Raw genomic sequence first — 15,722 nt, 5'->3', positions numbered from 1 at the left:
GAAACGTCGATTCTCCTGTTCCTTGGATGCTGCCTGACCTGCTGCGCTTTTCCAGCAACACATTTTCAGAAATAGACTCTACAGCCCATTGTCTCCATGCCAGTCACCAAGCAACAATCTACCCTAGTCCCATTTACAGCACCTGGTTGCTACTCTTGTATGCTGTGACATTTCAAGTGCTCGTCGAAATAGTTCTTAAACATCTTGAGGGTTTCTGCCTCTACTGTCCTTTCATGAGTTCCAGATGTGCCCATTCCCCAGTGAAAACATTCTTCCTGAAATTGATTGTATATCTCCTGCTCCCCTCATACTGATCCCTCTACTAGACCGAAAAGATACTCCCCATTTATGACCTTTAGAATTTTGTACAACTCAAAAAGTTCCCTAAAAGTGGCAACACAGCTGACCAAGGTGATTAAAAAGGCATATGGTATGCTTATCTTCATTGTCCAGGGTATGGAGTACAAGAGTTGGCAAACCATGTTGCAGCTATATAAAACCCCTGTTAGGCTGCACTGGGAGTATGTGCAGTTTTGGTTGCCACACTATCAGAAGGATGTGGAAGCTTTGGAGAGAGTATAGAGAAGGTTCACCAGGATGTTACCTGGTCTCAAGGGCATTGGCCAATGGGGAAAGGTCAAAAAGATTAGGACTGTTTTCACTGGAAAGTCGGCGGCTGAGAGGAGATCTGATGGAGGCCTACAAAATTATGTGAGGCATGGATAGGGTGGATAGTCAAGCTGTTTCCCAGGGTTGAAGTTTAAATTACAAGGGAGCACAGGTTTAAGAGAGAAGGGGAAAGTTTAAGAGCGATGTGTGAGGGAAATTTTTCATGCAGAGATTGGTAGGAGCCTGGAACACACTGTCAGAAAAGCTGGAGGAAGCAGGCACGTTGGTGACATTTAAGAGGCATCTGGATGATCACATGAATAGGGAAGGAACAGAGGGGATATGGACTGAATAAGGGCAGAAGGTTTGTTTTTAAGTTTAGTGAGGGCATGATGATAGGCACAGGCTTGGAGGGCCGAAGGGCCTGTTCCTGTGCTGTATTTCCCTTTGTTCTTTTGTTTGCTCTTTTTGTTCAGTCAGGTCCCCCAACCCCGTTGTGCCTAGTCTGTCTTCATAGCTGAATCGGTCTAGCACAGGCAACATCCTGATGAATCTCCTCTGCATACTCTCGAGTGCAATCACAAAGTTCCCAAAGTGTGGCAATCAAAACTGCTCATAGTACTTACACTGTGGCATGAGTAATGCCTAATACAGTTCTAATATAACCTCAATGTCCCAAGAATAAATCTTCGAGGAGAAAGTGAGGTCTGCAGATGCTGGAGATCAGAGCTGAAAATGTGTCGCTGGAAAAGCGCAGCAGATCAGGCAGCATCCAAGGAACAGGAAAATCGATGTTTCGGGCACAAGCCCTTCTTCAGGAATGAGGAAAGTTTTCTCATTCCTGAAGAAGGGCTTGTGCCCGAAACGTCGATTCTCCTGTTCCTTGGATGCTGCCTGACCTGCTGCGCTTTTCCAGGAACACATTTTCAGTCCCAAGAATAAAGGCAACTATCCCTTATGCTTTCTTCAGCACTTTATCTACCTGTCTCATAGTCTTCAAGGGTCTGTGGACTTGCACATCAAAGTTTCTCTCATCCTCTGTATTTCCTAAGGTCTTATCAGTCATCATGTATTCCCTTGCCTTGTTAATCCTCCAAAATGAATCAGCTCACACCTTCCAGGATTAAATTCCTCTTGTCACTTTTCAGCCCATCTGACCAGCTTGCCTGTATTGTCCCCTGTAGTTTTAAGCTTTCCACTTTACTATTTACCACCACTGATTTTTCTGTAATTTATGAATTTACAGATCAAACCTCTTACATTCATGTCTAGAGCATTAATTTACTCTAGAGGGGATGAAGGTGGTCTTTAGTAATGCCTTTAACAAACCTGCATAGCAGGATAGGCATGAAGGTCAAGTCATGTGGGATCCAAGGGACCTAGCTACTTGGATTCAAAATTTGCTCAATGGTAGGAAGCAGAGATTGGTGGTTATAGAGACACAGAGTCCTACAGCACGGGGGCAGAGCCTTTGGCCCAAACTGGTCATACTGACCAAAATGTCCACCCACGCTAATCCTATTTGCTTCCTCACTCTCCACGGGAGTCATACCGGAGGATTGGAAGGAGGCGAATGTTGTTCCTCTTTTCAAGAAGGGTAATAGGGAAATCCCTGGCAATTACAGACCAGTCAGTCTTACGGCTGTGGTCAGCAAAGTTTTGGAAAGAATTCTGAGGGATAGGATTTATGACTATTTGGAAAAGCATAGTGTGATTAAAGGCAGTCAGCATGGCTTTGTGAGGGGCAGGTCATGCCTCACAAATCTTATTGAGTTCTTTGAGGAGGTGACGAGACAGGTTGATGAAAGCCGGGCAATGGATGTGGTGTTTTTGGACTTTAGCAAGGCATTTGATAAGATTCCCCATGGCAGGCTCATTCATAAAGTCAGGAAGTATGAGATATAGGGAGATTTGGCTATCTGGATTCAGAATTGGCTGGCTGACAGAAGGCAGAGAGTGGTTGTAGATGGAAAGTATTCTGCCTGGAGGTCAGTGGTGAGTGGGCTCCCGCAGGGCTCTGTTCTTGGGCCTCTGCTCTTTGCAGCTTTTATAAATGACTTGGATGAGGAGGATGAGGGGTGGGTTAGTAAATTGGCAGATGATACAAAGGTTGGAGGTGTCGTTGATAGTATTGAGGGCCACTGCAGGCTGCAGCGCGACATGGACAGGATGCAGAGCTGGGCTGAGAAATGGCAGATAGAGTTCAACCTGGATAAATGCGAAGTGATGCATTTTGGAAGGTCGAACTCGAATGCTGAATATAGGATTAAAGACAGAATTCTTGGAAGAGTGGAGGAATAGAGGGATCTTGCAGTTTAAGTGCATCGATCCCTCAAAGTTGCCACTCAAGTGGACAGGGTTGTTAAGAAAGCAGATGGTGTTTTGTCTTTCATCAACAGGGGGATCGAGTTTAAGAGCCGCGAGGTTTTGCTGCAGCTCTACAAGTCCCTGGTGAGACCACACTTGGAATAATGTCCAGTTCTGGTCACCCTATTCTTGGAAAGATGTGGACGCTTTGGAGAGGGTGCAAATAAGGTTTACCAGGATGCTGCCTGGACTGGAGGGCTTGACTAATGAAGAGAGGTTGACTAAGCTCAGAACTTTCTCTCTGGAGAGAAGGAGGAAGAGAGGTGACCTGATTGAGGTATACAAGGTAATGAGAGGCATGGAAAGAGTCAATAGCCAGAGACTTTTTCCCAGGGAAGAATTGACAGGCACGAGGGGTCATAGTTTGAAGGTGTTAGGAAGAAGGTATAGAGGAATAAGTTAAAATGTGAAGCAACAAATTGGATATAAACTTTCACTGTCATAATTTTTCCCAGTTGACAAATTGCTATGAAATTACTGCACAAACTACAATCAAAGGACATGTTCCCAGTGATATCACCTGAAATGGCTTTGGAATAATCAGACTTGTAGTAATTGGTGATTTCAAAATATATTTACAGATTACAAATACGTACACATTGTGTTGTCATGCTTGAGTGATTTATTCTGGCCAAAGATGAAAGTCAAAATCAAAAACTTATACTCTAGCACTAGTATCTCTCTTAAAAAGTAAGATGAGTAAATATTTTGAAGTTCATTTATCAGGACAGAGGAATATTTGAATTCTTCTGCTGCTCTGTATTTTCTATAACAATTTCACTTTGGGCTTGTTCTAAAGCAAAAATTAGATTTTTTTTTAAAAGCACGTCCTTTGGGAGCAAAGTCTGTATTTCATTTAATTTTGTCAGTTTCCATCAGTTACATTTGTTTTAAGGAAATTTAAATTTCCCATATTCTTTTCATTTAATTAACATAAATGAGGGAAATTTAATTTCCAGAAAAATTTATGTAACTTTTTTGGTATTTTCTTGACGATGCATTTTGCTTTTTTCATAAGAACACAAGAACCACAGCAATTATTACAAAGTAACTTTGTCACTTGTTATTGAATTGAATACAGCCCGGTGGTTCAGTGGTTAGCACTGCTGCCTCACAGCGCCAGGGTCCCAGGTTTGATTCCAGCCTTGACTGGCCCTCTGGGTGCTCCGGTTTTCTCCCACAATCCAAAGATGTGCAGGTTAGGTAAATTGGCCATGGTGTTCAGGGATATGTAGGTTAGGGGTAAATATATGGTAGGGGAATGGGTCTGGGTGGGTTACTCTTCAGAGGGCCGGTGTGGACTTGTTGGGTCAAAGGGCCTGTTTCCACACATTAGGCATTAGGCATTCATAAAAGGAGACGTCAGAGGTAGGTTCTTTATGCAGAGAGTTGTGAGTGCATGGAATGCGTTGCCAGCTGTGGTGATGGATGTAGAGTCACGAGGGACATTTAAGCGACTGCTGGACATGCACATGGACAGCAGTGAATTGAGGACTTAGATTATTTTATTTTAGATTAGGATTAATTCTCAGCACAACGTCATGGGCCGAAGGGCCTGTTCTGTGCTGTACGTTTCTATGTTCTGTGTTCTAAATGTTGTTAATGTACTCATATCAACCACTTCCGCTGGCAGCTCATTCCATATGCGTACCACCCTCTGAGTAAAAAGGTTGCCCCTCAGGTTCCCTTTTATTCTTTCCCCTCTAACCTTAAACTGATGCTATCTAGTCCTTGATTCCCCAGCTCTGGGAAAAGAACTGAGTGCATTCACCCTATCCATGCCTCTCATGATCTTATACATTTCTATAAGACCTCCCCCCAAACCCCTTCAGTCTCCTACACTGTAAAGAAAAAAAGTCCTAGCTTGTCCAACCTCTCCCTATAATTCAGACCATTGAGTCCTGGTAACATCCTTGTAAATTTCTTCTGCAAACTTTCCAGTGTAATAACATCCTTCCAGTAGAAGGGTAACCAAAACTGAACACAATACTCCAAGTGCGGCCTCACCAATGTCCTGTACAACTGCAACATAACTTCCCAACTTCTATCCTCAATGCCCTGACTGAGGAAGGCCAGTGTATCAAACACCTTCTTCACTGCCCTGTCTACCTGGGACTCCACTTTCAGAGAACCATGCACCTGAACTCCAAGGTCCCTCTGTTCCACTACACTCCTTAAGGCCCTACCATTCACCATGAAACTCCTACCTTGAATTGACTTTCCAAAATGCAAGACCTCACTTATCTATATTAAACTCAATTTGCCATTTCTTGGCCCACTTCCCCAGTTGATCAAGGTCCTGCTGCAATTTCTGATAATCTACCTCACTGTCCATGATATCATCTATTTTAGTGTCATTAGCAAATGTACTAATCATGCCTTGTATATTCTTATCCAAACCACTGATATAGATAACAAACAGCAATGGGCCCAGCAGCAACCCCGAGGCACTCCACAAGTCACAGGCCTCCAGTCTGAAAAGCATCCTTCCAGTATTAACCTCTGCCTCCTACCATCAAGCCAATTGTGTCTCTAATTTGCCAGCTCCGCTTGGATTCCATGTGATCTAATATTCCAGAGCAGCCTATTACGTGGAACCTTATCAAAGGCCTTATTGAAGTCCATTTGGACTACATATACTGCCCTGCCTTCACCAACGTTCCTGGTCACTTCATCAAAGAACGCTAAAAAACTTTTCCAATGCACAAATCCATGCTGACTATTCCTGAACAAACTTTGTTTTTCCAAATGCATGCAAGGGGACATAAATTTAAGATGAAGGGTGGAAGGTATAGGGGAGATGTCAGGGGTGGGTTCTTTACCCAGAGAGTGCCGGGGGCATGGAATGCACTGCCTGTGGGAGTGGTAGAGTCAGAATCTTTGGTGACCTTTAAGCGGCAATTGGATAGGTACATGGATGGGTGCTTAAGCTAGGACAAATGTTCGGCACAACATCGTGGGCCGAAGGGCCTGTTCTGTGCTGTATTGTTCTATGTTCTATGTTCTATATCTTATCTCTCAGAATCTTTGCAAGTAACTTATCAGTCACAGATGTTAGGCTTACTGGTCTATGGTTCCCAGGTTTTTCTTTGCAGCCCTTCTTGAATAAGGGCACAATATTCATTATCCTGCAGCCTTCCGGGATCTCACCCCTGGCTAACGATGATGTAAAAATATTAGCCAGGGCCCTGGAAATTTCCTCTCTAGCCTCTTGCCGTGTTCTTAGATGCATCTGGTCAGGACCAGGAGATTTATCCACTTTCATAAATTCTAATACACCCAACTCCTCCTCAACTGTGATATGGACTGTGCCCAAGATATTACCACTAACTTCCCCAAATTCCCAAGTCTTCATCTTTTTCTCACAGTAAACACAGAGGAGAAATATTCATTGAGGACCTTGCCCATCTCCTGTGGTTATACACATAGGACATAGAACAGTACAGCATGTCACTTGAGGGGTCCTATTCTCTCTCTAGTTATTCATTTTCCTTTAATGTACTTAAAGAACCTCTTTGGATTCACCATTATCTTATCAGCCAAGGCTTTATTGTGCCCCCTTTTCACCCTCTTGATTTTCTTCTTCAGTAAACTCCTGTAATTCCAATGTACCTCCAAAGATTCCTTGATCCCAGCTGCTTATACCTGAGCCATACTCCTTTTTTCTGGTCAAATATCTCTTGTCATCCAGGGTTCCTTTCTCCTGCTAACCTTGCCGTTCACCCTCACAGGAACATAGACCCTGCACTCTAGCTATCTCACTTTTAAAGGCCTCCCACTTGCCGGACGTCCCTTTGCCTGCAAACAAACTCCTCCAACCAACCCCTGTAAGCTCCTGTCTAATTCCATCAAAATTTGCCTTGCCCCAGTTTAGAACTTGAACCTGTGGACCAGTTTTCTCCCTGTCCATAATTATTTTAAAATTAATAAAACTATGGACCCTGGTCCCAAAGTGCTCCCCCCTGTCACCTCAGTGACCTGTCCTGCCCTATTTTCCAGGAGGAGGTTGAGTTTTGCCCCATCCCGAGTAGGACCCTCTATATACTGCTTGAGGAAACATTCCTGAACGCACTTAACAAATTCCACCACATATTAGCATTAACACTCTGACAGTCCCTGTCTATGATAGGAAAACTTAAATCCCCTACTATACAATGCTTTTGCTTCTGCAAGTCTCCTCAGTCTCCCTGCATATTTGTTTGCCTAATTCCTGTTTATTATTTGGGAGCCTATAGTACAAGATTGAAGGTTTTTTTTCAGACTGGAGGCCTGTGACTATTGGTGTGCCACAGGGGTCAGTGCTGGGACCTTTGTTATTTGTTATTTGCATAAATGATCTGGATATAAATGTACAAGGTGTGATTAATAAGTTTGTGGATGATACAGAATTAGGAGGTATTGTTAATAGTGAGGAAGGTCATCAAAAATTACAGAGGGATCTTGATCAGACGGGGAAGTGGGCTGAGGATTGACAAATGTAATTCAATACAGATACGTGAGAAATGTTGCACTTTGGAAATGCAAACCAAGTTAGGTCTTATTCGGTAAATGGTAAAGTCCTGAGCAGTGTGGTAGAACATAGGGACCTAGAAATACAAGTACAAGTACATAGTTCATTGAAAGCAGCAATCACAGGTCGACAGGGTGGTGAAGAAGGCATTCAGCATGCTGGCCTTCATCGGTCAAGGCACTGAGTAATGGAGTTGGGACGTTATGTTACACTTGTATAAGTCGTTGGTAAGTATTGTGTACAGTTTTGGTCACCCTGTTATAGGAAAGATGTAATTAAACTGGAACGAGTGCAAAGCAGATTTACAAGGGTGTTGCCAGGACTAGTTGGTCTGAGTTACAGGGAGAGGTCGGCCAGGATATTCCTTGTAACAGAGAAGAATGAGGGGTGACTTTATTGAGGTTTATAAAATCATGTGGGGCATAGATCAGATTAATGCATATAGTCTTTTTCCCAGGGATGGAGAATTGCAAACTAGAGGCCATAGGTTTAAGGTGAGAGGGGAAAGATTTAAGAAGGACCTGAGGGCAATTTCTTCACACAGAAGGTGGTGCGTGTATGGAATGGGCTGCCAGACAAAGTGGTTGAAGCAGGTACAACAGCAACATTTAAAAACCATTTGGATAGGTACATGGATGGGAATGGTTTAAAGGGATATGGGCCATGTGCAGGCTATTGGAAATAGCTGAGGGGGCAGCATGATCAGCATGGAACAGTGTGGGCCGAAGGGTCTGTTTTCATGCTGTATTTCTCTATGACTCACAGCACAGTGGCTCAGTAGTTAGCACTGCTTCCTCACGATGCTAGGGACCCAGGTTCGATTCTAGCCTCGGGCGACTGTCTGTGTGGAGCTTGCACATTCTCCCCGTGTCTGCGTGGGTTTCCTCCGGGTGCTCTGGTTTCCTCCCACAGTCCAAAGATGTGCAGGTCAGGTGAATTGTTCGAGGAGAAAGTGAGGTCTGCAGACGCTGGAGATCAAAGCTGAAACTTTATTGCTGGAACAGCACAGCAGGTCAGGCAGCATTTAGGGAACAGAAGATTCGACGTTTCGGGCACATGTGAAGAAGGGCATGTGCCCGAAACGTCGAATCTTCTGTTCCCTAGATGCTGCCTGACCTGCTGTGCTGTTCCAGCAATAAAGTTTCAGGTGAATTGGCCATGCTAAATTGTCTGTAGTGTTCAGGGATGTGTAGGTTAGGTGCATTTGTCAGGGGTAAATGTATAGTACTGGGAAATAGGTTTGGGCGGGATACTCTTTGGAGGGTTGGTATGGACTTGTTGGGCTGAAAAGCCTGTTTCCATACTGTAGGGATTAGCAAGTTTTGAGAAGATTTGTAGCTCAGGTTGAGGTTCTGGATGTAGGTTTGCTCACTGAGCTGGAAGATACATTTTCAGACGTTTCGGCACCATATTAGGTAACATCTTCAGTGAGACTCCAGATGAAGCACTGCTGGTGTTTCTTGCTAGCTATTTATACGTTTGGGTTTCCTGCGGTTGACGATATCATTTCCTGCGGTGACGGCATTTCCTGTGGTGATGTCATTTCCGGTTCCTTTTCTCAGCAGGTGGTAAATGGGGTCTAATTCAATGTGTTTGTTGATAGAGTTCCATCATGGTAACCCACAAACCCACCAACACACTAAAACAGCAGCTAATGAACTTGAAAGACCCTATACAGACAACGAGCAAAACTAATATCATTTACAAAATACCTTGCAAGGACTGTAACAAACAGTACATTGGACAAACAGGCAGGAAACTAGCCACCAGGATACATGAACACCAACTAGCCACAAAACAACATGATCCTCTCTCACTAGTATCCTTTCATACAGGTAAGGAAGGACACCACTTCGACTGGGACAACACATCCATCCTAGGACAAGCCAAACAGGGACACACACCAGAATTCCTAGAAGCATGGCATTCCAACCGGAACTCTATGAACAAACACATCGAGTTAGGCCCCATCTACTGCCCCTTGAGAGAAAGAACAGGAAATGACATCACCAACCCAAGGAAACCCAAACATATAAATAGATAGCAGGAAACACCAGCAGTGCTTCATCCGGAGGCTCACTGAAGATGTTACCTGGTATGGTGACGAAATGCCTGAAAATGAACCTTTCAGTTCAGCATGCAAACCTATCCATTGTAGCGATTTTATTCTATGATTTATCACTGGCTCAGCCAGCATTTATTGCCCACCCTTAATTGCCCCAGAGGGCAGTTAAGAGTCAACCACATTGCTGTGGGACTGAAGTCACATGTAAGCCAGACCAGGTAAGGATGATGGATTTCCTTCCTGAAAGAACATTAGTGAATCTGATGAATTTTTCCTCACAATTGGTAATGGTTTAATGGTCATCATAGAATCTTATTTCAAGATTATTGCTGAAGTCAAATTCCACCATCTGCCAGAGTGAAATTTGAACCCATATCCCCAGAACATTACCTGCAATAATCTCACTCGGCCAACACCTATACCTCTACAGGAAAATGGCAGGAAAGTTGATGTGAGGAATGTCAGAGCAGCTAGGATGCTGTTGAATGGTGGAGAAGGTTAGAAGGGCTGAATGTCTACTCCTGTTCCTGTTTATTATGGTCTTACCCAAAGGGTGGTAGGGGCCTGGAATGCACTGTCTATGAGGTTGGTTGAGGCAGCTAATGTTACTTTTAAAAGGTACTCTTGGATAAGCACTTAAAGTGTTAAAACCTTCAAGCCCAAGTTCTGAAAAGTGGTCTAGTGTAGTGTACTTTTGACAGTACAGACTCAATATGCCAAAGGGCCTCTTCTGTACTGTTTGATTCTGTGACTATAAAAGGAGAAAAGTTTTACCATACCTTGAACATGTCCTAGTTAGATTGCAGTACAGTGTCCAACCCTGAGGGTACTGGGTTTAAGTCTCACTCTATTTCTCTAGAACACATTAAGATTAATAAGGAGGAGGTATTAGATATTTTAGTGCGTATACAGGTGCATAAGCTCCCTGTGTTTATGAGATGTATCTCAGACTGCTATGGAAGATAAGGAAGGAGATTGCTGGGCCCGGGCAGATAGAGTTAATACTTTGCTAGGCACAGGGACATTTAAGCGACTGCTGGACATGCACATGGAGAGCAGTGAGTTGAGGGGTCCGTCGGTTAAGTTACTATTGGATGAAACCTCGGCACAACATTGTGCCAAAGGGCCTGTTCTGTGCTGTATTTTTATTTGTTCTATATAATTGGAAGGTAGCGAAGGGGGTTCCTATGTTCAAGAAGGGTGGCAGGGATAGGCCAGGTAATTGCACACCAGTTGGACTGACATTGGTGTTTGGGAAATTATTGGAAAAATTTCTGAAGGACTGGATTAATCAATACTTGGAAAAGCAGCAATTAATCAGGGATAGTCAGCATGGATTGTGAATTGGAGTTGCTTTCTGACTAATTTAATTGAGTTTTTTGAAAAGGTCACTAAATATGAGGATTGTGCAGTTGGTGTGATTTACATGGAATTCAGTAAGGCCTTTGACAAGGTCCCACATGGAACACTGGTCCAAAAGGTAGGAGCCCATGGGATCCACGGCTGGATCCAAAACTGGCTTCCGAACAGGAGCAAAGGGTGATGGTAGGGGGTTGTTTTTGTAACTGGAAGCCTGTGACCAGCGGTGTAACCACAGTGATGGGTGCTGGGACCCTTGCTGTTTGTTATGTACATTAATGATTTGGATGTGAATGTAGACGGTATCATTAGTAAGCTTGCAGATGAGACAGAAAAACGGTGATGATGAGAAGGATGGTCTCAGGCTACAGTCTGATATTGAGCAGCTGGTAAACTGGGCAGAGCAATGACAGATGGAATTTAATCCCAATAAGTGTGAGGTGATGCATTTTGGGAGGTCTGATAAGGGAAGGATATACACAATGAATGGTAAGACCCTAGGGAGTACTGAGGAACAAAAGGACCTTAGTGTACAAGTCCATCGATCCCTGAAGATACCAGCACAGGGAGACAGGGTGATTAAGTAGGCATATGGGATGCTAGCCAGGGCATAGAATATAGGAACAAGGGAGTCTTGTTACTTTATAAAACTTTGGTTTGGTCACAGATAGAATACGGTGCAGTTCTGGTTCCAGAAGGATGCGACTGTATTGGAGAGAAGGCACAGGAGATTCACCGGGATGTTACCTGGGATGGGAAGCCTCCGGTGTGAGGAGCACTGGATCGCATGAGCTTTGTTTACCCTTGGAGCAGAGGAAGCTGAGGGGGAATCTGATTGAGGTATAGAGAGTTCTGAATGGTATACATACAGTGAGAATCTCATTCCCATGGCAGATATGTCTAAGAACAGAGATTTAAAGCGAGGAACAAGTGGTTTAGAGGAGATCTGAGAACATTTTTTTCACCCAAGGATGGTAGATATATGGAACATGCTGACTGAGAGGATGATGGTGGCAGGTACTCTGACAGCATTTAAGAGACATCTGAATGAGCACTTAAAATGCTGATGCATAGTTGGCTGTGGACCAAGTGCAGCTAGATGGGATTAGTATAGTTTGGTGTTTATGGTCAGCACATTCATGCAGGGCCGAATTGCCTGTTTCTATGTTGTATAACACTATGAATATTTGAAAATGACCACCTACTCAATCTGTAAATATCTTTAATACCCCTCATCACTCTGCAAGGGAATATCTGTAAAGGCCACCAAAACAACAAACACATCTGGAATAATGATTTGGAGATGCCGGTGTTGAACTGGGGTGTACAAAGATAAAAATCACATAACACCAAGTTATAGTCCATCAGGTTTATTTGGAAGCACTAGCTTTTGGAGCGACGCTCCTTCATCAGGTGGTTGTGGAGGACACAATTTATAGCAAAAGTTTACAGTGTGATGTAACTGAAATTATACATTGAAAAATACCTTGATTGTTTGTTGAGTCTCTCATCTGTTAGAGTGACCATGTTAGTTTCACTTCTTTTATATGTAAATCACAGAACTTTTTTTAAAAAGTTGTATTCTCAGGTTATCTGGAATATCTGGAATACTGTGTATAATTCTGGACACTGCACCTTCTAAAGGATATATTGAACTTGAAAGTAGTCTAGTGCAGATTTATGAGAATGTTACCACCTGCAACTTTATTTAATAAATTAGTAATGTGTCTTGTTTTACCTTACATTCTTAAAACTCAGAAACAACAATCGTGAAATGGGATTGCAAGAGGAGAAAGTGTGATTCCAGAAGCAGGTAGATAGAGAGCCCTTGATACAGCTTAATAATTGACAGCTGTTCCCACATTTACCAGGACAGCCAGACCTCTGCATTGAAATCATTAGATTGCTGGTTTAGCATTCAGGTATCTGTTATTGTCTATGTACCTAACACGCTGTTATCCTCCCTGATTTAGATTCCAATTTCTAATCACTCCATGTGTCTGTTATTCTATATTTAACCTTCCCCAAACTCATCAATTAGATTCTAGCCCATAGCAGCTCATGAGTGCGTTATTCAGTGTATATAACTCTCTTGAATAATTTCCAGGCTGTAACTCACTCCCAGGCACCTGTTATTCTACATCTAACCTCTGAAACCCTTGATCAGATTTCAGTCTCTCGCTCTGTTACTCTAAAACAATCTGCATTAGCCCAGCTAACTGCACCCTTTGGACTTGATCCTCCATCACTCTATCACCCTTAGCTTCATGAACCACCCCAAACACAAATAGTGTGTTTCAATCTCCTTCCTAAAATCTATATAAGGGACTGCCTTGGTAGACCCAATGTTTCAGCCTACTCCTGTCCTAATTAACTGACGTCTTCCTTTCCTGATTCTATTTTCCTCATTGTGTTCAGTCTCTGCTCATCTACATCTATGGCTTTTTTGATACCTTTTATCATTTTAAAAGTTTCCTGTTTCCTTTTCACCGTGAACATCCAATCCCCCTACATTTATTCCTCAGCTATGACAGTCTAAGAGTTGTCATCTGTTTCTTTGAATGGGTATCCAGTCAGTCCTATCACCTTCATTTGCAGGACTGAAATTGTTCTCACTCTGAACAGCTTCTCCTTCAACTGTACTCATTTCCTTCAAAGCAAAGATGTTGCTTCAGGTTGACCTCATCCATATGAGATGGTTGTGCAGTAACTCAAGTCCTTCAACAATGGGAAGCTTAATATGGTAAACTTCTGCAGATTCTGCCACAAATGCCCCATATGAAGTGGTTATTAGGTGTAGTTGTGGGTTGTTGTTTTGGCATTTGTTGCCAAGCCACTGTGTGCACCCCAGTCTACATGTGGCATCACCATTTTCCTGTGTCTTTTTATTTCTCTGTATTTTTACTTGTGGAGTAAAATGAAAAAAGATCAAGATTGCCGAAGGAGGACTGCAGTTTGTAAAAGCAAGTAACCTGGCAGTCATGGTAAATAATGCACAGCTGCTTCCTCAAGCGACAGGATTAGTATTGAAGTGTAGTTTGTAGATGAGCTCTAGAAGGGAACTGTATTCAAATAGAGCTTTGGGGAACAACAAGTAGCTAATTAGTGTGGACTGGTGACCAATTATTGATGTTAAAGCTTTTCTGCCTGCCAATAGCTATATAATTAGCTGCCAGGTAACTGAATACACCGCTTTAGTAATAAAGCTACTTTAAGGAAACCAGTTTGTTTTTATGAGTGCAGACCAACCGTCCTGTGCTCCTGCAAACCAGTAAAAACATCCAGAGAAGGAAAACTGAGAAGCAGCATTCGGAGCAGCACAAAAACCATCTCAGCAAATCCTGTGACAGGCTGTGTGTGTGTGTATATGTATGTGTGTGTGTATGTGTGTATATGTATGTGCATGTGTGTGTGTATGTATGTGTGTGTGTGCATGTGTGTATGTATGTGTGCGTGTGTGTATGTGCATGTGTGTATGTGTGTGTTTGTGTGTGTGTGTATATGTATGTGCGTGTGTGTGTATGTATGTGTGTGTATGTGCGCGTGTGTGTGTGTATGTGTGTGTGTATGTGCGTGTGCGTGTGTGTATGTGTGTGTGTGTATAGGGCAGACTTTATTAGGAGATTCAAGTTTTAATTAGTAGAATTATATAAATGCCGACCATTCATAACTGTTTACCTGTAGCTAGACGCTAATTACATGCAATAAATTGTAACTTTGTAAAAATACATAAACCTGCTCCACGCTTTCTGTCACCAATAGTCTAGTACTATTAACACTAGACTGTTAATCCAGAGATCCAGGTACATTTCTGGGAACTTGGGCTCAAATCCCACCATGGTAGATGGTGCAATTTGAATTCAAAATAAATCAGAGATTAAGAATATAATAAAGACTATGAATCCATTGTTGACTGTCAGGAAAACCCTATCTGGCTCATTAATATCCTTTAGGAAAGGAAACCACTACCTTTACCTGCTCTGGTCGAAATGTGATTCCAAACCCACACCAATGTGGTTGACTCTGAACTGCCCTCTGGGCACTTAGGGATGGGCAATAAATGCTCCATGTGTAAATTCCACTCCAAGGCACACACCATCCTGACTTGGAAATATATCGTTGTTCTGACAGTTTCGCGGTCAAAATCCTGGAATTCCCTCCCTAAGGGCATTGTGGGTTTATCTATGGCACATGGATTGTAGCAGTTCAAGAAGGCATCTCACCACCACCTTCTCAATGGGCGACTAGGCATGGACAATAAAAGCTGGCCCAGTGATTTGTGCCATAGCACTCATTCATTTCTGTAAGAGATCCAGAGCATAATAAACTTATCTACACTTTCTATCTTTCTGCATCTGAAAGACTACTGTGCCCAACAAAGTTGAGCATGTATCTTCTGCTGCTGTGGTTAGTAGATGTGGATTGTGATATGCTAGGATTTCTGAGGAAACCAGGAGTTGCTTTCTTTGTCAAAAGCTTTGACACTGACATTCCGATAACATTTTCAGCCCTGCCTTATTGTCATCTTAAACACTCATTTACTTTCTGGGTTTGGGAAAAACTTCCCATTATTTTGCTATTCTATTCTATCATTCTGAATATTTGAAGTTTGATGATATCACTCAGTGGTGGAAATACCCTAATATCCTTGGTTTTATGTGGATGCACTGATTTTTATTTTATTCATTTGTGGTATTTGGGTGTCACTGGTTGGGCCAGCTTTTATTGTCCATGCCTAGTCGCCCATTGAGAAGGTGGTGGTGAGATGCCTTCTTGAACTGCTACAATCCATGTGCCATAGATAAACCCACA

At 42.8% G+C, this 15,722-nt stretch overlaps 1 protein-coding gene across 6 annotated transcripts in view; it reads left to right on the top strand.

The window, feature by feature from the left end:
- tmem63c (transmembrane protein 63C) overlaps window positions 1-15,722 on the top strand; it is a 310,233-nt gene that overhangs the window by 264,680 nt on the left and 29,831 nt on the right. Inside the window, exon 23 of one of the 6 annotated variants that reach the window (XM_087989522.1) lies at window positions 12,669-12,714. The exons of the other annotated variants lie outside the window; for them this stretch is intronic. Within the exon in view, the coding sequence (XP_087845648.1) occupies window positions 12,669-12,683 (15 nt within the window). The 3' untranslated portion in view covers window positions 12,684-12,714. Of the gene's footprint in view, window positions 1-12,668; window positions 12,715-15,722 lie in introns of those variants that run through there. 6 annotated transcript variants of the gene reach the window in all.

This window comes from Chiloscyllium plagiosum, unplaced genomic scaffold, assembly GCF_037043375.1.
Source record: "Chiloscyllium plagiosum isolate Xiang-an unplaced genomic scaffold, Cpla_swu_hap1 HiC_scaffold_8, whole genome shotgun sequence".
Taxonomy (NCBI): Eukaryota; Metazoa; Chordata; class Chondrichthyes; order Orectolobiformes; family Hemiscylliidae; genus Chiloscyllium; species Chiloscyllium plagiosum.
Note: the sequence above shows the minus strand (reverse complement) of the source record. Positions and strands in the feature narration are given on the sequence as shown.